The sequence below is a fragment of the Nylanderia fulva genome, unplaced genomic scaffold (genome assembly GCF_048542155.1).
Source record: "Nylanderia fulva isolate GAGA-0341 unplaced genomic scaffold, ASM4854215v1 Scaffold315, whole genome shotgun sequence".
Classification (NCBI taxonomy): Eukaryota; Metazoa; Arthropoda; class Insecta; order Hymenoptera; family Formicidae; genus Nylanderia; species Nylanderia fulva.
The window spans coordinates 81,848-103,248 of NW_028190385.1; the positions used below are offsets into that span (position 1 = coordinate 81,848).

The 21,401-nt window shown below is 40.5% G+C and overlaps 2 protein-coding genes across 2 annotated transcripts; both read left to right on the forward strand.

The window, feature by feature from the left end:
• The first annotated feature begins 19,277 nt into the window (after positions 1-19,277).
• LOC146722431 (uncharacterized) lies at positions 19,278-20,429 on the forward strand. Its single transcript, XM_085484782.1, has one exon. The coding sequence runs from the start codon at positions 19,278-19,280 to the stop codon at positions 20,427-20,429; it is 1,152 nt and encodes a 383-aa protein (XP_085340908.1).
• Positions 20,430-20,520: 91 nt separating this feature from the next.
• LOC146722432 (uncharacterized) lies at positions 20,521-21,018 on the forward strand. The gene has a single exon (XM_085484783.1). The coding sequence runs from the start codon at positions 20,521-20,523 to the stop codon at positions 21,016-21,018; it is 498 nt and encodes a 165-aa protein (XP_085340909.1).
• The last annotated feature ends 383 nt before the right edge of the window (positions 21,019-21,401 follow it).

Genomic DNA, 21,401 nt, shown 5'->3' on the forward strand with positions numbered 1-21,401 from the left:
ATATTATTCTCTAATGAATCAAGACAAAGCTAAAAAAAATTTTTAATACACAAACGAAAAGATAATTAAATATCAAAATATATGAAAATATAATGAAAAATTCCTCCTCCTATAATGAAAATATAATAAAAAATTCCCCAAAAAATCAATTAACAATATTACGAACGTGCCGTATGTACATTGTACATTTCGTTCACCCCGATAGGAAAATATTTATAAAGCTTTTCTGATATTTTATCTACTGGCGAAATTTTTTAAAATTTCAAACATTAATTATTAATATTATTAACACTATTATATATTATATATTACATGTATATTGTTATACATATATTATTTACTGTACTATGTTTGTATTTATAAATAAACACAATATAATTTTGTATGATTTAATTATTAATATAATAAATGCAAATAGTTCAGCCACATTTCTTAAAGAAAAAAAAAAGTACGACGAATCGATATTGGAATGAACGAGACATGGATAGAGAGAGCGCGGAAAGCCTATAACTGTCTCATTTATTCTTTCTTTATTCGAGCAAAATTCAAAAAGGTGGCAATCGTATTTGTAAATGCTGCCCCTGTATCACCCAGCTATAGTCGATGCCTTAGTATATAATCGAAATCGACGGTGTATGAACATGGATGGGGGATATTTCCCATGGACTTATTATATATATGGACCCCGAAAACCATTCATTTCTGTCAGTGTAGTGAAGCCAGCAGAATTGGAAGAGAGCGAGAATAGAGGGGCTCATTTGATTTCTTTTTATCTTTAGTTTATTGCGCGCGCAATAAGAGCAATGTTCAATGTTCAACAGTGTTCGGTGCGTCTTTTTGACAGTTCGTTGAATTGTGACAATTCGTTCAATTTATGTCGGCATTAATTGCTATAATAAAATTAATTATTTGACTCTATATTATTTTCAAGAGTTGTAAAAGTATCAATTTTTTAAAATTTATAATATAAGCATATGTTTTCTTGTCGAGCGCGATCTTTATAAAATCTTATCGCAATCTTAATCTTTAGTTGCAGAGAGAAAAGGACATTTTATGTGTGTATTTTTGTGTATAAATAATGAAAACCTGTTGTGGTTGCGGTTTTAAATTACAAGCTAACAGGAATAATAATATCTCTTTTCACAAGTAAGTATATATATGTGCATGCGTGCGTGCGTGTATGTGTAAATAATAATGTAATATTATACATATATATTATAGTTATATATTTTATATATTAATTATATATTTTTAATTAATAAATTAGTTTTTTATTGCAACTATTTCTAATAAATTTCCTCAAAATGAAACGCTTCAGAAAGCATGGTGCGTTGCTATAGATTCAAATTTTTCACCATCAAGAACATCAATTCTCTGCAGTCAACATTTTTTAGAAGAATGTTTTTTTTATCCTCTTGGTGGTATAAACCAACGAAGATACATTAAACAAGGATTACTGCCAACAATATTCGATGTATAAAATAAGAATATATAGCAGGTAATCTTGTATCGCCAGTGATGAATAAAATTAAAAAATAATAACTGTGAGACGACCCAACTGGCTTGAAATGATTCTTATTATTAATTTGATGTCATATATACAATAAAAGACGACGTTTCGACCTTAAGTTTAGGTCCTTATCAAGTCTTACAAAGTCTTTAATACAATATATAATTGAGTTTTTACATTATCAGGAGACGCGGTAGTGTCTCCGGCCATGTTCAAACCCTAAAAGACCTTAAAAGACACTACAAGTCTCCTTATCCTGCACCATCAAAGTCCATTTTTTGGGGGTGTAGAACTACTAAAATATAAAAAATTTTGAATTGCACGTAACATAACCTGAAAGGCGGCATCGCCACGAGTAATTTGAGCCAAGAAAAAATAAAATCGGTCAAGCCGTTCCGGAGATACAAGCGGTCAAAAAGTGACGTTTTTCATGAAAAATTAAGAAACGTCGTCTTCTTCTTCTTCTTCTTCTTCTTCTTCTTCTTCTTCTTCTTCTTCTCTGTCCGCGTATAAATCTCTTCTCACCTTTCACTCACACCTCCCTCAACTCCCACCCACCCCTTTCCCTCCCACATCCCGCCCCCACCCCCACCCCACCCCACCCCCACCCCACTCCCACCCCCACCACCACCCCTCTTTCGCCTTTTTCACCCTCTTTCATTCCCTCTCACCCTCTTCGTCCTCTTTCACCCTCTTTCACCCTCTTTCGTCCTCTTTCATCACCATCTTTCGCCTCTTTCACCCTCTTTCGTCCTCTCTCACCCTCTTTCATTCCCTCTCACCCTCTTTCACCCTCTTTCATTCCCTCTCACCCCCTTTCGTCCTCTTTCACTCTCTTTCGTCCTCTTTTCACACCTCTTTCGTCCTTTTCACACCTCTCTCGTCCTCTTTCACCCTCTTTCGTCCTACCTCACCCTCTTTCGTCCTCTTTCACCCTCTTTCGCCCTCTTTCGTCCTCTTTCGCCCTCTTCATCACCCTTTTTGTCTTTTTCACCATCTTTCGCCTCTTTCACCCTCTTTCGTCCTCTCTCACCCTCTTTCATTCTCTCTCACCCTCTTTCACCCTCTTTCATTCCCTCTCACCCCCTTTCGTCCTCTTTCACCCTCTTTCGTCCTCTTTCACCCTCTTTCGTCCTCTCACCCTCTTTGTCCTCTTTCACCCTCTTTTGTCCTACTTCACCCTCTTTCGTCCTCTCTCACCCTCTTTCACACCCTCTTTCGTCCTCTTTCACCCTCTTTCATTCCCTCTCACCCTCTTTCGTTCTCTTTCACCCTCTTTCGTCCTCTTTTACCCTCTTTCATTCTCTCTCACCCTCTTTCGTCCTCTCCTCACCCTCTTTCATTCTCTCTCAACCCTCTTTCACCCTCTTTCATTCCCTCTCACCCTCTTTCATTCCCTCTCACCTCTTTCGTCCTCTTTCACCCTCTTTCGTCCTCTTTCACTCTCTTTCGTCCTCTCTCACCCTCTTTCATTCTTTCTCACCCTCTTTTACCCTCTTTCGTCCTCTTTCACCTTTTTTCACTCTCTTTCGTCCTCTCTCACCCTCTTTCATTCTTTCTCACCCTCTTTTGCCCTCTCTCATCTTCTTTCGACCTCTTTCACACTCTTTTGTCCTCTCTCACCCTCTTTCGTCCTCTTTCACCCTCTTTCGTTCTCTCTCACCCTCTTTCGACCTCTTTCGTCCTCTTTCACCCTCTTTCGTCCTCTCTCACCCTCTCCTCACCTCTTTCACCCTCGTACGTCCTTTCTCACCCTCTTTCGTTTCTCTTTCACCCTCTTTTGCCTATCTCGTCTTCTCGTACCCTCATTCGTCCTCTCTCACCCTATCTTCAAAAAATCATAAAAATGAAAAGGTCAAGCCATGTTCAAAAGAAGGTCCTCAAAAATTTAAACCTAGTCTGTACAATAAAAAATAATTACTCGTAATTCCAGAGTTCCAATTTGTTAATATCGAATAATGTATTTGTTTCAAGTAATGGCAGTAGAGTCAAATACATACCTACGTATATGCAGTTTTTGCTGTTAATTGTACTTGAACGAAAAAAATAATTAAATGATTTAAATATAGCACATTTTAAATCAAGAAACTTATATAATCGAACTCTGTTTAGGAAAAGGTAGAACATTTCATTTGCCTCTGCCTTTACAAGAAACATTGGATAAGGTATGTCCTCCGGAAGATCCTATAAATTTGAATCACGAGTTGCACATTCTCGTTCGAGGTATACCCAAGAAATCTAAAGTGGTTTGGGAAAATTTAGTAGATATTAATAAAATGTATAACCTGAATCTACTATGTTTCGACATCAATCGTGTTCTAATAAATAAATATTCCGGCAATGCAAAGTTTCTATCTTCTCGTTGTCCATTGACACCATCAGGATATAAATCAGGGAAACACATGACATCCAGATATTTATAACGATTATCCATTGGAAAATCTTCAATTTTCACCATTTGATAAAGCTTCAATGCAGATTCGTTATCGATTCTTTTCGCGTGTATTGGGTATATTGTATACTGATCGTTAATATCCGAATGTTCAGTGATTTGTGTGAGAAAAGCCGTACGTTTTAAAACGGTTTGATCATCATTATTTTTGTTTTGCTGTACATTGTACAAATTCAATGCTGGTAATTCCTCAACCACCTCATTTATTTCGTCATTGTCGCTTTCCTCATCGACAATCCTATATTCTGTTTCCTGCAACTTATCCTTTAATAGATCATCAGATGACGCTGGAAGACGAATTTTTGAGTAATGAGGATTATTTTCTTTCAACCATTGTAACCCACGAGAGAGATACACTGCTGGTAGATACTTGAACGAATTGAAAGGTTACGAATTAGAATCGAATTTAATGAGTATTTTGGCAAAATTGAGAAATACGGATCAATTTTGGCGACAACCGTCCAATAATGTAAAATGCATGACTTTGCATTACGGTCCAGCGACGTGGTTTTTGACTTTGAGTCCTAGTGAATGGAAATGGTCCGATTTGGGTGAATATTTACGAGATATGAATCCCGATAAAGAGAAGTTAGGCATCAACGAACTAATCGCATACGATCCTGTAAGTACTTCTAGATTCATGTGCATAAAATTCAAAGCCATGATTGATTTTATTTGTTCGTCCGATAATCCTATAGGAAAGGTTATTCATTACTTCTGGCGACTGGAATATCAACGTAGAAGTATCCAGCACATGCATTGTATAATTTGGATAAAAGATGCTCCAGTATTAGGAAAATCGCCGGATGAAGAAGTTGCTACGTTTATTCAAAAGTACGTAACGTGTGAAATTCCAGATGAAAATGTTTCGCCAACGTTGTACGATACGGTAATAAGTGATCAGAATCATAAACATAACTCGTATTGCATGCGTACGAAAAAAAACGGAAACTAATATATACAGAAAGTGTCGGTTCGATTTTCCTCGGCCAGTTACTGAGAATTTCGTTTTAAGAGACGTTATCACTTCGATAGTCGGTAGAAAAAATTTACGCAGTAAGAGCAGATTGTACGATCTTCCTCGCAAGGAGTCGGAAAGGTTTATAAATGATTATAATCCGTCTATCAAATTAGCCTGGAAGGGAAATATGGACATACAATTTATTAGAGAAAAATCAGAGTTTTTAAACTCATATTTAACAAAATACACGACAAAGTCGGAAAAATGCAATACAGACTTTGAAGTGATAGATTCGAATAAGTCCTTGGCATCGAAACTGTGGAATTTTGCAATGCGTTCATTAAATAACAGAGAATGCGGTGCTTTAGAAGCTGCGGATACACTATTAGGGAATCCCTTGTACGGTACGGATAATGATACCATGGTCAAATGGATCGATGTTAATGAGGTGAGAAATAGAAAAGTTAAAACATTTAATGAAATTTAAGCTCTTGATGAAAATTCTACAAATATTTACTGTTCGTCACTCATCGATGATTACTATCCAAATAGACCTCAGGAATTAGAATCATTGAATTTGTACGATTTTGCCAGATTCTGGGAAATTACGAAACAGATGTCAAATAATGACGAAGTCAAGTGTTACAAACTGGCATCGGGTTTATTTTTAAAAAAACGAAAAAAGGGTTATTTAATTAACCATTATCGATTTAATATAAAAACTGAGCCCGAAAAATACTTTTACTCGCTGCTTCTTCTGTTCAAACCATGGAGAGATTTGAGTAAACTCAAAGGTACATTCGAGACTTACACGGATGCCTTTAAGAATTCAGAGTCTGTTTTAACGAAAGTAATGAAATATCACGAAAGGCTCGAAGAAATACAGAAAGCTTTTGAGAACGTTGCTGAATTAATCGAGAAGCGCGAAAATGATCTGAAAACAGCAGACAGAGACAAATCCGATGACGATGAACTGGATTGTAATCCGATAGAAGCTGACGACGCGATGAAAGATCTGGAAGATTTTGGTAAGATTGACGACCCGATTGATTTATCGCAAATGATGTCGCAATTGAACAAAGACCAGAAAAGAGTCTTTGATGGAGTATGCCAAGTTTTACAAGATAAGAATCAGATTCTGCGACTGTACGTAAGTGGCGAGGGTGGTACAGGGAAAAGTTTTCTAATTGAAACGATTAAACATTGGATCAGAATAAATTTGGAAAAAACGACTGCCATATCTGCTCCCACGGGTATCGCAGCATTCAATATCGATGGCTTGACAATCCATAGAATGTTTCAACTACCGGTTAGTCATGAATCTACACCAAAATATACGCAATTGTCAGACATGGTCTTGAAAACTTTGAGAGACAAATTAAAGAATGTCGAATTATTTATAATCGAAGGAATTACATGTAACAATGCAATGATGGATTTAGGAACGACTGTATTCAGTGATGGTCAAGCCTATGTAGGTTTGTCACGAGTAAGTAAATTGGAAGGCCTACATTTGATAAATTTCAATCCAGCATCAGTTAAAGCAAACTCGAGAGCCATTGTAGAATATAATCGACTGAGATCTATATTCAAATCTGAACTGCCACAAATCAATCCGTCCGAGAAAAAGGTTGTGAAAATGTACGATCGTCGATGGGCTATCCCTAATATCATTGATGATGTGCAGAATTATGATTGTGAGGAACCAGAAAGTATAGTTACGTGGAAAATATATGGCCTTTGCAATAACGATGCTGTTTCGTGTTACGCTAATGTAATATTACAATGTGCGTTTCATTGCGTACGTATTAGGCAACAAATACTGAAAAATAAAGCATCGAATGCATTGACTGATGCTATCTGCGCGTATGGTGAACGTAAATATTGCAACATTCAAGCGGTTAGAAGATCTGTCGGAAAACGCTTCGAAGAACGAACACAACAAGATGTTTCGGAATTTTTTACGGCTCTAATGTCGACGTATTCCGACATCAATGATGTATTAAAACTCGAATTAAAGCACGTAACATGTTGCTCGAATGTCAAATGTAATTACAATGTAACTAAGCTGGAAAGCAGTAGTTTGTTAATATTACCTATACATTCGACATTAAAAAGGAAAAAAGGTGTCACTCTACAAAGTTTGATTAATGTAGAATTTTCTAAATGGGAAACGATAAACGGCAATTGTAACGAATGTAAGGGCACCGTGTTGAAAAAGAAAACCGTAATCGAATCAACTTTATTCGTCGTAGTAATACAGCTCAATTTATATACTTTTGTAAACGGTGCTTCTAAAAAAATTATCAACAATTGGATTAACGCCGTGCCGACGAGTAATATCACGATTAATAAAAAAAAGTACAAGCTAATAAGCGCTATATTTCACGAAGGTGAAGAAATAAATCGTGGTCACTACACGTGTATGTTGAGAGCTGACACAAAATCGGAATGGTATTACTCTAATGATATGGAAGTGTTCAAGAAAAAATGGCCCAAAGGAGCACAAGGGGCATACATATTGTTCTTAGAACAGATTAAATAATGGCGCTGTATATAGGCTGCCGTAAACGCTACATTAAAACATCAACTGTTCTAGCGCTGTATAAAAGTTGCCGTAAGCGCCAAAATAAAATATCGGCTGCTCTGGCGCTTTATAAAAGCTGCTGTAAGCGCTGCATTAAAACGAGTGCAATAAGTTTCTAATTTGACCTAGGCTTCATGACATTTCAAAAAGTATCATCAAGAAAAAAATTATCAGACAGAAATATGTATGTCGTGTTAAAATCGGAGAGACGAAGAAAAATATATGGTTGCGTTCTCACGAGAATGGGCGATGGAGGGGCCCATTCTTTATTTTCAATATTCATACAAGAATATAAATTCATTCTGTTGCAATTGAAATAAATGTGCAATGTATCGTTAAAAGTTATTACAATTATACAAACATTTACATATATGATTAAATAAAATATATATGTATACTATAATATAATTATATATTTTATATATGTACATATATACCATATATTTCAATTATTTTGAACTGTATTGCATAAATTGTTACTTATACAAAGTTATGTGATAAGAATCGAAAATACATATATTTGTAATACTTGAATTACTAAAAAGCTGCTCTATATATCTGTACTTTAAAAAGTAAGTGATATCCTAAAAAAATCATAAAAATGAAAAGGTCAGGCCATGTTCAAAAGAAGGTACTCAAAAATTTAAACGATCTAATAATAAATTATCACGAAAAGTAACTGATATGTTATTCAAGGTGCCAGTTCAAAGTGAACATACGTAAAGTGTATATTATCTAAATTTAGTAATAATATATTACCATGAAAAGTAACTGTGATATTTTATTCAAGGTGCAAGTTCACATTGAATATACATACATATAAGTAAAACTGATTACAATTTGATTCTAGAAAATAAGTGCGATATGTTATTCTTAGTGCACAAAATATAATAGTCGTTTATAGAGATTTGATTTGAAATTCATACTAGCCCGTACAATGAAAAATAATTGCTCGTAATTCCAGAGTACCAATTTGTTAATGACTCAGAAAAATAACATGGCGGCCTGCTCTCAAAAAACTTTCGATGGGTAGAATAAATAATTGAAATAAGAGTTGTGAAAATTGTATAAATTAAAAACCTCCAATCTTTCTTTAGTAAAACGGTAAGTAAAACGGTAGTAAACGGGTGTATATTAAGTAAAATTTATAAATGTACAGTTCTCAGGTCAACTACAATAAAGTTATACGCTTAAAAAGTTTACTGATTATTTGTCGTAATATACAATAAAAAATTACATATTAATTATTCAAGATACAAGTGAGAAATAAATATCATTAAAATATACAAAAAAAATTTATCAATTTGACTCTGAAAAGTAAGTGACATGGTTCTCAAAGTGCAAGGTTTCATTTGACTTACAATTTTCTTCAAAAACACAGAAGAAAAAGGTATTTGTATATAGTTTTGTATATTCACTTTGTTGTGTGTAGAGCTTTTAAAAATACGTTGAATCCTTATTCTAATCTAATCTTCTTCTAATGTAATACTTTTCGTATCTCAAATGTTGTAGTAATTATTCTGTAAGAGCTTTGACATTATTTCTAAATGGACATCGAGAAACATCATAGTTTTTTGAGAGCAGGCCGCCATGTTATTTTTCTGAGTCATTAACAAATTGGTACTCTGGAATTACGAGCAATTATTTTTCATTGTACGGGCTAGTATGAATTTCAAATCAAATCTCTATAAACGACTATTATATTTTGTGCACTAAGAATAACATATCGCACTTATTTTCTAGAATCAAATTGTAATCAGTTTTACTTATATGTATGTATATTCAATGTGAACTTGCACCTTGAATAAAATATCACAGTTACTTTTCATGGTAATATATTATTACTAAATTTAGATAATATACACTTTACGTATGTTCACTTTGAACTGGCACCTTGAATAACATATCAGTTACTTTTCGTGATAATTTATTATTAGATCGTTTAAATTTTTGAGTACCTTCTTTTGAACATGGCCTGACCTTTTCATTTTTATGATTTTTTTAGGATACACATTTCTATATAAATACTGTGTCAAGTAAAACGTTCCGTATGGATGGTAAAGGCGAACGCTTCAGTTCAAACGTTTCTACTGTACTACAGTCACATACATTGTGATAAATAAAAACCCTTTCTTAAAAATTGAAAAGGAATTGAATAGCATGTTGAAAGGATGGATCATTATGGGATATATTATCAAAACCTCTATTGCACACTATCAATAACTTTATGTAATTTTCAAATTACATTTGTAATTTAAGTCTAAGTTTATGCATTGAAATAATTATTTTATATATTATTATTATAGATATTTAATATAATAATTCCATATCATATTCCGTTTCTTTCATTCCATTGCAAAACTATTATATACGGTATTTTGTTACATTATAATACATTTATTGTATTGCTGATAAAATTAAAAATGTCACAAATACATATATAAAAATATATGAATATAATATATCTCTCTTACTTATTAGTGTCTTCGATTAATTAAAAAAAATTTACGTAATAAAAATTAAAAAAATTATTGCAATTTTCAATTTGTATATATTTTCAAATTTTAATCATTAATATATTATTATTTATTATTAATTTTAATATTAATTAATATTTAAATTTTTATTTTCTAAATTTAATAAAAAATAAAAATAAAAATAATAAACAAACCCGCTCTGTATTTGAATAACGAATTAAAAAGGTGAATTAAGGCCAACTATAGAGCAAACATTGAAAAACAAATTAACTTAATGTATAAAACAATTTTAATGTTGAAAATTCACATAATTTGAAGTTGTACAAACGTTTCTACTGTACTACAGTCACATACATTGTGATAAACAAAAATCCTTTCTTAAAAATTGAAAAAGAATTGAATAGCATATTGAAAGGATGGATCATTATGGGATATATTACCAAAAAAGATTTTTTAAGATTATCTTCTAGTGATTCCCTCTTACCTAAAGCGTACGGTTTGCCTAAAATTCATGAAGAAGGCACACCATTCAGAATTATCGTCTCATCAATCAGCACAGCATTATTTTCATTAGCTTCCTACTTACATAGAACAATACATTCCTGTCTTCCGAAAGCTAAAAGTCACGTAGCTAATAGTTTTGATAAGACATACTGTCGGGTAAAATGATAAAAAAAGACAAAATCTTAGTCTCTCTTGATGTGATTTCCCTATTCACTAATGTTCCGATAGATATGGCGATTGATAGTATTGTGAATAGATAGGAATATATAAACAAATTCTCTTTATTACCACAGGATGAATTTATAAGAGCAGTAAGATTTGTTTTATCGTCGACATATTTTGTTTTTAATGGTACCACCTACAAACAAGTCTTTGGGACTCCTATGGGGTCACCTTTATCACCTATATTAGCTGATTTAGTCATGCAAGACCTAGAAGAGTCTGTTATAAAAAATATAGATACTAGTTTTACCTTTTATTACAGATATGTCAACGATATTATTTTGACTGCTCTTGCGAAATATATTAGCAAAATTGTTAAGAAATTTAATAATTATCATAAAAGGTTACAGTTCACTGTCGAACGAGAGAAGAACCGTTGCTTAAATTTTCTTGATTTATCTATCATAGTTTTAAACAACACTATTTACATAGACTGGTATCAAAAAGAGACTTTTTCTGGCAGGAAAAGCTTTTGTTGTCATATTTTTCCAATCATCCCCTTTACCGTAAAATTGCAATAATTTATAATGTAATAGACAGGTGTTTATCATATTATTATCACATCCACAATTTTACAATAAAAATATTATGTTGGTGGTCAGAATACTTTTGAGCAATGATTATCCTCTTGACTTAGTTTTCAACAAGATTAATCACGATATCAAACATCTTGTTTCCAATGATATTATTTTAAACAGACACATTAATAACGATAATAATAATACTAAGATTGCGTCAGCAGAAGAAGAAAAAACTAAAAAAATTCGTAATCATTCCGTATATTAATCGAATTTCAGATATGGTTGTTTCTTCATGGTCGGTGAGGATCGCCTTTGGTGCGCCGAATGTGCAAATAAGATCGTTAGTAAACGCTTCTGCTACCTGTATCGCTCCTGCTTGTTGGAGGGGAATCGCAAGGGAATATTTAGTTAACAAGTCTTGTATAGTTAGGATGTAGGAGTTGTCTTGTTTCGTGGTTGGGAGGGGATCCATTATGTCTATCAAAACTTTTTCGAAAGCCGAGTCGGGGGTGTTGGTTAGGATCATTGGTTGCTTAGTTTTTACGCAAACCAGTTTCTTCAATTGACACGCGCGGCAGTTTTTGACAAAGTTTTGGACATCGGTTTTCATACCGCTCCAAGTGTAGCGTTTTTTTATCCGATTATAGGTTTTGGTGATGCCCTTGTGTCCTGCTACCGCGGAACAATGATTTTCGGCGAGGATTTGTTCCCTTTGGTCCTTCTCGGGGACTGTTATGTCGTTTGTACAAATAAATATTCTTATATCGGTTTCGTCTAATATCTTAATCAAAAGGTTATATATCGCGTTTCATTCTACATTATCGACATTACTTTTACTGATCGAGATCGATTTCAAGCCCAATTCTCGGATAACATCTAGTAGCGAGTGTATTGCTTCTTTTATTATCTCCTTTTCGGTAACGCCGGAGATCCTCTCTTTTACCGCGAGTGAGATTATGCGTCGGCCGCCCTCGCGATTAACCCTTGCCCTGCCCAAAGCTGCATCTCTGGTCATCGGCAAGGAGTTCGTTGTTTGCAATAATTGGGCTCCTTTGTCGATCGGCATTCCTTGCTGCGTTATAAAGATAACGAGATTATCCTTCCGGGTCGCGAAATTGTCCGGGATATTTATCACGCGGGGCCTCACGGGGGCCTGTGGAATGAAAGGACTATTTACGTTTTCGAATAACTCCTCGCTACTGGAACTGGAGTTGCTATCGGTTTCGTTCTCCGAGTCGCTGTTCTCGCTGGAACTAGGGGGCGAGTGTGTTTCCTCCGATTTCCGGTTATCGGGGATAGAAGGGGAGCTCTGTTCATCGCGGTCTTTTTTACCTGCGATTTGCGGGGGTTTTGCGCTTTGTTTTCTTTTGGCGGTAAATAAGGATTCGTTGGAGTCTGACAGGCTTTGTACTTGCGAGAGGGGAAGGACTCGTCCGATTTCAGGTAAAGAATCTGGAGTGGGGTTTCGCGAAAGGGCGTCTGCATTAACGTTTATTTTTCCGGCTTTGTATAATACTTCGTATTCGTATTCCAATTGTCACATCCGGCCTTATAAATTTTTTCGTTTCTTAATAAATAAAACTAAAGTTCATCAAAGACTGTTTGAAAAGCGCGTCAATGCCGGCCATGACTCCTAACTCCGCCTAGCAACTAAGCGCGGCGCTCCGTAGCGCCTCGGGATCTCCTACCATGGCGAGACCCCCTACTCCAGAGAGTACCCTCTCTCTCGGCCGCCGCAGGCCCGAGCCGCCGAAACGAAGGACCTCAGAGCAGTCCTGAATTTCGGAAGTTCATCGTGTGACTCCAAGCAATACACTTGCTCTTCTAAATCTAATTCTAATCCTAAATCTAACTCTAAAGTATAAGTTCTACATCTAATTTTAATTCTAACTCTAAATCCTAAGTTTGAATTTTATTCTATATATACCTTATATTATTTTATAATAAACCAGTGTGTTCTTGTGAAATAAGTGTTTAACATATTTCTCTACAGAATCCATTCTTTCAATAAAACGCGCTAGTAACAAAAATCTGCAACACGGCATTGTATTCCGAATTCGGAACAATTCAAACTGTGCTTGGAGCGGACAGCCGCTCATCACAGCCCGAATTAACATCCTCTTTACACGCTAAAATAAAGAACCGATAGTGAGGTCCGCCGCACATCGATCTCCTTTATTGAAGCGGTTGATCAGAGAATGTCTCCGGTTCGAGTCCACCATGCCTAAAACGCGACGCGCGGGAAGGAAAAATCAATTACGCAAACTAATTGTAAATCGTATTTATCGGGAATCTGTGACCAAACAATTTTCTCGGTTTCTTGGCGTAGAGTACCAGGCCGATCCTGAGTACGAGAAGATTTTTAACATTAAAAACAATATAAACAATGATAACAACGACGAGCTCCTGTGGAACCTAGTGCCAATAACTTTCCTGCAACGACGCCTGCCGCCACTAAACATCCCGGAAGACGACCCTCGCCGCACACACTATCTGCAAAAGCGAGCCGACGCCATCAGGGAGACATTGTTGAAAGTAAGTGAGATTCATGTTGATTTGAGAAATTGCGCATGCTAAATAAAATTAGAGACGCTACCGCCACGTGGAGAGGAATATTCGAGAAAATCTCTTACGCATTCTTTTTCCTTCGAGCGTTTAGTACGGAAGTAGAAAAAGGGTTAGTCGTAAAACTAGAAAAAAGGGTCAGTCGTAAAACTAGAAAAAAGGGTCAGTCGTAAAACTAGAAAAAAGGGTCAGTCGTAAAACTAGAAAAAGGATCAGTCGTAAAACTAGAAAAAAAAGGGTCAGTCGTAAAACTAGAAAAAGGGTCAGTCATAAAATAGGGTCGACCACCACGTGCGCTGCAACCCTTCGCTCTGTAATACGAAACACAGAAGAATAAAATATTCCGATTTTCCTAAAATCTAGAATAATAACAGCGCGATTCTTTTTACGACTAGATAGTTTAAATAAACGACAACTAACTCAAGGGTTCTCATGTGCCGATGTGCCCGTTTTTGCCTAGAGGTATAACCCCTCCTCCAGAGATTACCTCCGTAACACCACTTCTACTCTTATTCTATTGTCAAGTCGGTGTCGGATACATTCACTTCGAGACCAAGGCTGCTCTCTGCCTTTCGTGTTACGCCGATTTACCTAGAATTTCGAAATTACTCTGGGCGAGGATTCGGAAGCATAGCTTAATTTTAGGCGGAATACCCGTCGGAATAAATTGCGGGGTTTGCAACAATCGGTTTACCTTCACACGAACCGGCGATTTGCGCGAGGCATGCCAATTTAAATACAAAGATTACTTACGCGACCCAAACAGTGTCTCGCCGAGAGCGGTCAACGAAGCTATCTTCATAACAGTAGAGTCGCAGATAGGTTCTACATCATAATTCGACCATCTCGCTTCCAGCACGAATATCCTCAGATCGCGGGTATCTCCGGGGAGAATCGCATAGATTCGCGTACCCGTAATAGCGATCGTGTCTCGTGGAAAAAGCCGAGCTCTGCATTTATATTTTCGCAGCCGCGACCCCACGAAACGTAACAAAATTTGGTGACAGCGGTGGGATACGAGTTAATATTCGCGATGGAAACGCGTGGAAAGGTAAGTACGAAAAAACTTACCGAGGTAGAGGTAGACGAACTTCGCACTCAACTGCACGCCGAGGAAGCACGGTTACGCGAACAGTCCGAAATGCTTCAACAACAAAAGGAGGCGTTCGAATGTGAAAAACGGGCTTCGGAAAAAGACCTCGAAATCATTCGCAGTAATCTTGTGAGTAAAAAAACGGAGGTAGAAAAACGTTTAAATTTTATCACCATGGGAGAAACCGAAAAACCCGACCTAAGTACTCATATGCTCCAAGAAATTGACCGGCTCCGCCAGGAAATGAATTCAATGCGCAGGAATAATACGATACCTACGCAATATATCCCTAACACCACGGGACGCTTTTTCGACGAACAAGCGTCTCCCGCATCCCAACACGGAACCAATTACGATAGCCCAAGGGTGTCTTTCAGGGAGGCACTCGAGACTATCCCGCCATTCGACGGTCAAAATATCCCACTTTCCCAATTTATACAAGCGTGTAGACGCGCTAAGGAGATATTCCCGCCATCGTCTGAACGAAACTTGACTTGCTTACTCCTTACTAAATTACGCGGGCGAGCTATATGCGCCGTAGAAGACGAGGATTGCGAAACAATAACTCAACTCGCCGACCTTTTGAATGGAGCCTTCGGATCCCCGAAAACCATCGACCAATATCGCGGAGAGTTAAGCACAATCTATCTTAAACCGAACGAGCATATTCTCGATTTTATCAGCCGCGTAAAGGATTTACGGTCATCCATAATGGACGCGGAACGCCGAGCGCAGGGAATACTATCCGTCGGATCAACAAACGAAATCGACGCCCTGACAGCGCGATCCTTCTGCGAGGGTTTACCCCTCGCCTATAGAATACAACTAAGACAGGAACATTATCGCGACCCGTTCTTAGCTTTTTCACATGTCAAGATCCTCGCGAAAAGATCAGAGTTAGACAACGAAAGGTTCGAAACATCGCGCCGCCGCCGAATGGGGGGGCTGGGGGGCGAAGCCCCCCCAGGTCAAAGGGTCAGTCGGGGAGGGAGGTGCAAGGGGGAGGGGCGGAGCCCCCCCTCGCCTACGATGTAACGGATTATTATTTAAGCAATATCTAGCAATATATATGTAATTGTACATATCTATAATGTTGACGCACAGGAATTCTAAATCTACAAGTTGAAATCGGTGAACGACACATCCTTATCCTCATTCACAGCAGACTCGGTCGAAAAAGTCGAAAGCACAGGAAAATGTAAAATTTTATTTATTTACATCGTTAGCCGTCTCTTCATTTGCGCGCGGACCAATTTTTGTAGCATGTCGAGTTCCTCTCTATACGTCAAGCCGAAATCCGCGTCGTGTAATCCCGCAGCTATCTGCATTACTCTATACCGCATGCAGGACGGAGTGTATCGCGGTTTTGTAAATATCAGAGGCTTTATCTTTTTCAGGCATAACCACGAATGGAGATTACTAATCTTGCCCGTGGTTATGGCGTGTTTTAATAAGATGGTGTCCTGCTGCCTATTAAAGTATCGCACCCTCATTTTTACTTTAGTCTCCGGAATCTCTTCCGCGTTTGGAACATTTTTGTCCGTCGATTCGCTCGACGATATCCGTTGCAATGATTGTGGTGGATTCGGTATATCCGAGTTTGTCGACGAAATGGAGGGTTCCGTCGTCCCCACGATCGGCGCGTCTCGTGCGGACGAGTCGTCGGAGGACGACAACAACCTCGGACGATTTATCGGTCTCTTGGTCGGAGACCACGACGACGACATTGATCGACTCGACAGATCACGGTTCCGAAATACAGTTCCGGTACGAGTTACCGAGATCTGAGACGGTGGCGAGAACGGCCCGGCCGAGTCCACGTGACGAGAAGGAAGGGACGACGACGACGACGACGCTTCTTGGACGTTCTCGTCCAATAGGATCTCTCGATCCTGACGAATTCTCCTTAGCTGATTTTTTACCGAGTCTATTCTCTCTCTCACTTCCCGCGGCGTATCGGTACGTTTCTTGACAACCTTCCACAGGTAATAGTGCGATTTTTGCGATACGAGATATATCGGAAACAGTTGTACGTTTTCCTCGACGAACGTACGCAGCGACTCTTGAAATTCTCGCTCGTTACCCGCCGTTTTTAGTGCCATGCGGGCAATGGTGGCGAAGTTGTTACTCGGCGATAGTAAACTTTGCACAACTGTTTCCGCGTCGATGGTGGTATTCGCCACTCTTACCGTTAGGTTGTCGTGTTTCACCCAAATATCGCGGCAACGTCGGAGGAACGTCCGAATGGAGAACGCCTCTAGATAATTGGCGTACAATTCGGCGCTTGTACGTCGAATCTCCTCGTCGCTTCTTCGGCACGGAGGAGGACACCAAATGCGTGAACGACCATTCGGTGAAATGGTGCACCAAAACTTCACGCATCGCAGGATTTCGTTGGCGTACTTCATCTCATACTCATCCTCTGTGGTATCTTCTATGGCCTGCTCGATGCCCATTATGCAGGACCATACGTGCCGTATCGGGACTAAATAATGCGAGGGTATCGATTTGGCGTATATAGGGTACGGAAACGAGTCCGTATCGTCGAAATGCGGTCTCACCTTTATAATCCCGCGATCGGCCGACGATTGTTCCAGTTCGTTGGCGAACATGTTACTTTTCGTCGCGTAATTGTATTTATACGATATGCCGTGTGCAAAGTAATACGTGCGAAATTGCGCTCGTATGAAACGGCGTATCAACGACGACGTCGCCCATCTGTCGTCGTTGGAGGTGTCGTAGTTGTCGCGCGCCAAACCTAAAAGGAGGAGGAGATCGTCCGCTATTGTCCCGTCTATATGACTTTGCCATCTTTTGGCATCTACCTTGTACAGAGTGCGATGGAGCGTAAGAAGATTCGTGACGATACATCTAGTTGCGTCGTCGAAAACGCCAAGTCGCGTAAAATTTGCCGACATTGGTGTTGCTAGGCGTTTATTATCGAATGTCAATACCTCCTCGATCCGGAGTCTGTGTCCTGTGCGAACGTGGTTCCACACGTAGGACACCAGATCGAGAGTTTTGTCGCGTTTCGTTTCTTCAACTTTTAAACCTTCTCGCACCGTCTTCGTACGCGTGACAAATCAGATGAACCGCGGTTTCACCAAAGTCCTGCGGACGAGCCATTTTGGCGGCGGAGGAGTACACCTGGCAGTACGTAACCACGTTATCTTCCGTTGTCGGGGAAGCGTGGTAATCAAAGTACCCGTAATCCGCTGTAAAACCGGTGCGGTAACGGTTCAATCGTCCGATTGTTATCGCATTTCTAAACACATCGCCGAGCGTGCCCTCTCCCCTGTTGGTCAATTTGACGAGGATCACACTCTCATCTTCGATGCGGAGAGTGTCGGCTCTATGGAGTTGTATAACGTCCACGTCGGCATGATCGACGTCCAATTGACGTTCTATTTTTTGTCTCGCGTTACTTTTATCTAGTCCGTGGTCGCACACGTAGAAGCGGACGAATCTCATACCGCAGTTGCGCCGTACGTTGTATTAGGAGACACGGTAATGTCTCCGGCCATGTTCAAACCCTAAAAGACCTTAAAAGACACTACAAGTCTCCTTATCCTGCACCATCAAAGTCCATTTTTTGGGGGTGTAGAACTACTAAAATATAAAAAATTTTGAATTGCACGTAATATAACCTGAAAGGCGGCATCGCCACGAGTAATTTGAGCCAAGAAAAAATAAAATCGGTCAAGCCGTTCTGGAGATACAAGCGGTCAAAAAGTGACGTTTTTCATAAAAAATGAAGTAACGTCGTCTTCTTCTTCTTCTTCTTCTTCTTCTTCTTCTCTGTCCGCGTCCGCTGACGTCATCAGGATTATATATATATATATAAATTTCTTTTCACCTTTCACTCACACCTCCCTCAACTTCCACCCACCCCTTTCCCTCCCACGGAGGATCCGGTAGCTGACGCTAACTCCTTGAGTGCAAGGATAAGCTCGGCCGTCGCTACTAGCGGAAAAACCGTCCTGCTGGCCACGGCTCAGATCCTGCTTGAGGGACCGTCTGGCCGGCAGCTGACGGTGCGAGCTCTGCTGGATACTGGATCAGAGGCTTCCTTCATAACAAAAAGCGCAGCCCAACTACTGCGCGCATCACGCCGTCGTGTTCGCGTTGCGGTGAACGGTCTGCAAGGCACGAGAACAGGGGAAGCCGCTATCGCTGTGGATCTTACTCTGAGATCTCGAACGGACGCAACGTTCCACCTCGAGACGGAAGCGTTCGTGCTCCGGCGTCTGACGGATCTACTTCCCCCTAAGCGCGTTGCTGCACGTCCATGGCCGCACTTGGCCAACCTTTCGTTGGCCGATCCGGACTTTGCGACGCCGGCTGCGGTGGACGTTGTACTCAGCGCCGACGTTTATAGAAGAGTGATGCGACCTGACAGTCGCCAAGGTTCACCGGACTCTCTTTCGGCACATCTCTCTGCTTTCGGCTGGGTCCTGTTGGGCGCGGTGGACTTGGGAGGGAATGCTTCGGTCGCAGCGCATACGGTGACTGTGCTGCTGACACAACCCACTGATGAACTGTCGGCGACTCTTAAGCGGCAGTGGGAGCTGGAGGAGGTCGCTGTTCAGCGTCTTCCGACTCCGGACGAGGACCAAGCGGAAGAGCACTTCAAGAACACGCACTCTCGCGACGCGTCTGGCAGATACGTCGTGCGGTTGCCTAACAGACCGGATCGGCTCGACCAGCTAGGCGAATCGCGCTCGGCTGCGCTGTCCATGCTGCTCGGCTCGGAGCGGCGTCTGGCGAAGAAGCCCGAGCTGCAGAAACGATACACCGACTTCATGGTGGAGTATCTCGCTCTGGATCATATGAATTCAGTGCCTGTTGACGCTCCTTGTCCGTCGGCATCTTATTACTTGTTTCACCACGCCGTCTTTAAAGCGGGAGGTCCCGCGGGAAAGATACGCGTGGTTTTTAACGCATCTTTTAAAACAAATTCTGGCTATTCGCTGAATGACTGTCTGTTAGCAGGTCCTCGATTACAGACCGACTTATGGGTCATCCTGACTCGTTGGAGACGGCCCAAGGTCGGATTTATGGCCGACATAATTAAAATGTTCCGGCAGATCCGTGTAAACGAGGCTGACGTAGATCTGCAGAGGATTCTCTGGCGTGCCGGTCCTGCGGAGAGTGTCCGAGAGTTCCAGCTCCGAACCGTGACTTATGGGACGACTTCGGCGCCCTTCCTGGCCATACGCACGCTGCAGCAGTTGGCTCGGGACGAGGCTGTACGCTTTCCGCTGGGAGCGACTGCACTCTTGCGACACTCTTATGTCGACGACATTTTGGCAGGTGGAGACGATCTGACGGCGACCCAGGAGATTCAACGCCAGCTAGTGGCGTTGCTACAGGCCGGAGGATTTGCGCTCGACAAGTGGGCCTCGAATGCACGGGACCTTCTCCCGCAGGCGTCATCAGGAAAAGCGCTGCTGCCGGCCTTTGACGCAGTGAGCGCCCTCGGGATAGTGTGGCATCCCGACGAGGATGCGCTATCGGTCAGGGTGGCGGCATTATAGCAGCACGAAGCGGACAGTTCTATCCGACGCGGCTCGATTGTTCGACCCGCTAGGCTGGGTCGCGCCGGTCCTGATTTATGCCAGGATCTTTATGCAGGATCTGTGGCTGGCTGGCTGCGGTTGGGATGATTCGCTCTCACTTGAACGGGCAGAAGCCTGGAGCGTCTTCCGTGCATCCCTGCCCGGACTATCGGCTTTGAGAATCCCGCGCTGGCTGCAGCATGATCTAGAAGACGAGGTCGAGCTGCACGGGTTCGCCGATGCATCGGAGAGAGCCTACGCGGCGGCCGTCTATGTCCGGGTCACCAAGCAAGACGGCCGGGTGGAGGTGACATTGCTGACCGCCAGAGCCAAGGTGGCTCCGGTCAAGAAGCAAAGTGTGCCTCGCTTGGAACTATGCGGAGCCGTTCTAATGGCTCGCTTGCTGCACCGGGTGGCTCATGATCTGGATTTGGAGGATGTGCCTGTCGTCGCCTGGACGGATGCTAGGGTCGTCCTTTGTTGGCTGCGTTCCCATGCGTCGCGCTGGCGACCGTTTGTGGCGCATCGAGTGGCAAGCTATGTGAACCTGGCACCCGACTTAAAGTAAATGGATATTTCAGGTACGCATTCGATTGTACTTCGTTTGTACCCGTTTGTACCTATTTTTATTTTGTTTGTACCCCTAAGGGTTGCAAGTTATTAAGGGTTGAAAAATCACCAGCACCCCACTTTGAGATATCGTAATTTTCGTGGTGCCGTTCGATTCAGTATCGTTTGTACCCATTTGTACCGCTTTCCATTTCGTTTGTACCCCTAAGGGGGTGGAAATATGGGGTATTTAATGTTCGCAAAAGGGGTAACTTTGCTATTTTTAAAGATATTCGAAATCTGTAAACGGGTGCTGCTTCCTAATCGTTTGTACCCGTTTGTACCGCTTTCCATTTCGTTTGTACCCTTAAGGGGGTGGAAATACGGGGTATTTAATATTCG

What these genes read in the sequence shown, in the direction of transcription:
- LOC146722431 (XM_085484782.1), top strand. Translation starts at nt 19,278, where the DNA reads ATGCGACCTGACAGTCGCCAAGGTTCACCGGACTCTCTTTCGGCACAT.
- LOC146722432 (XM_085484783.1), top strand. Translation starts at nt 20,521, where the DNA reads ATGCAGGATCTGTGGCTGGCTGGCTGCGGTTGGGATGATTCGCTCTCA.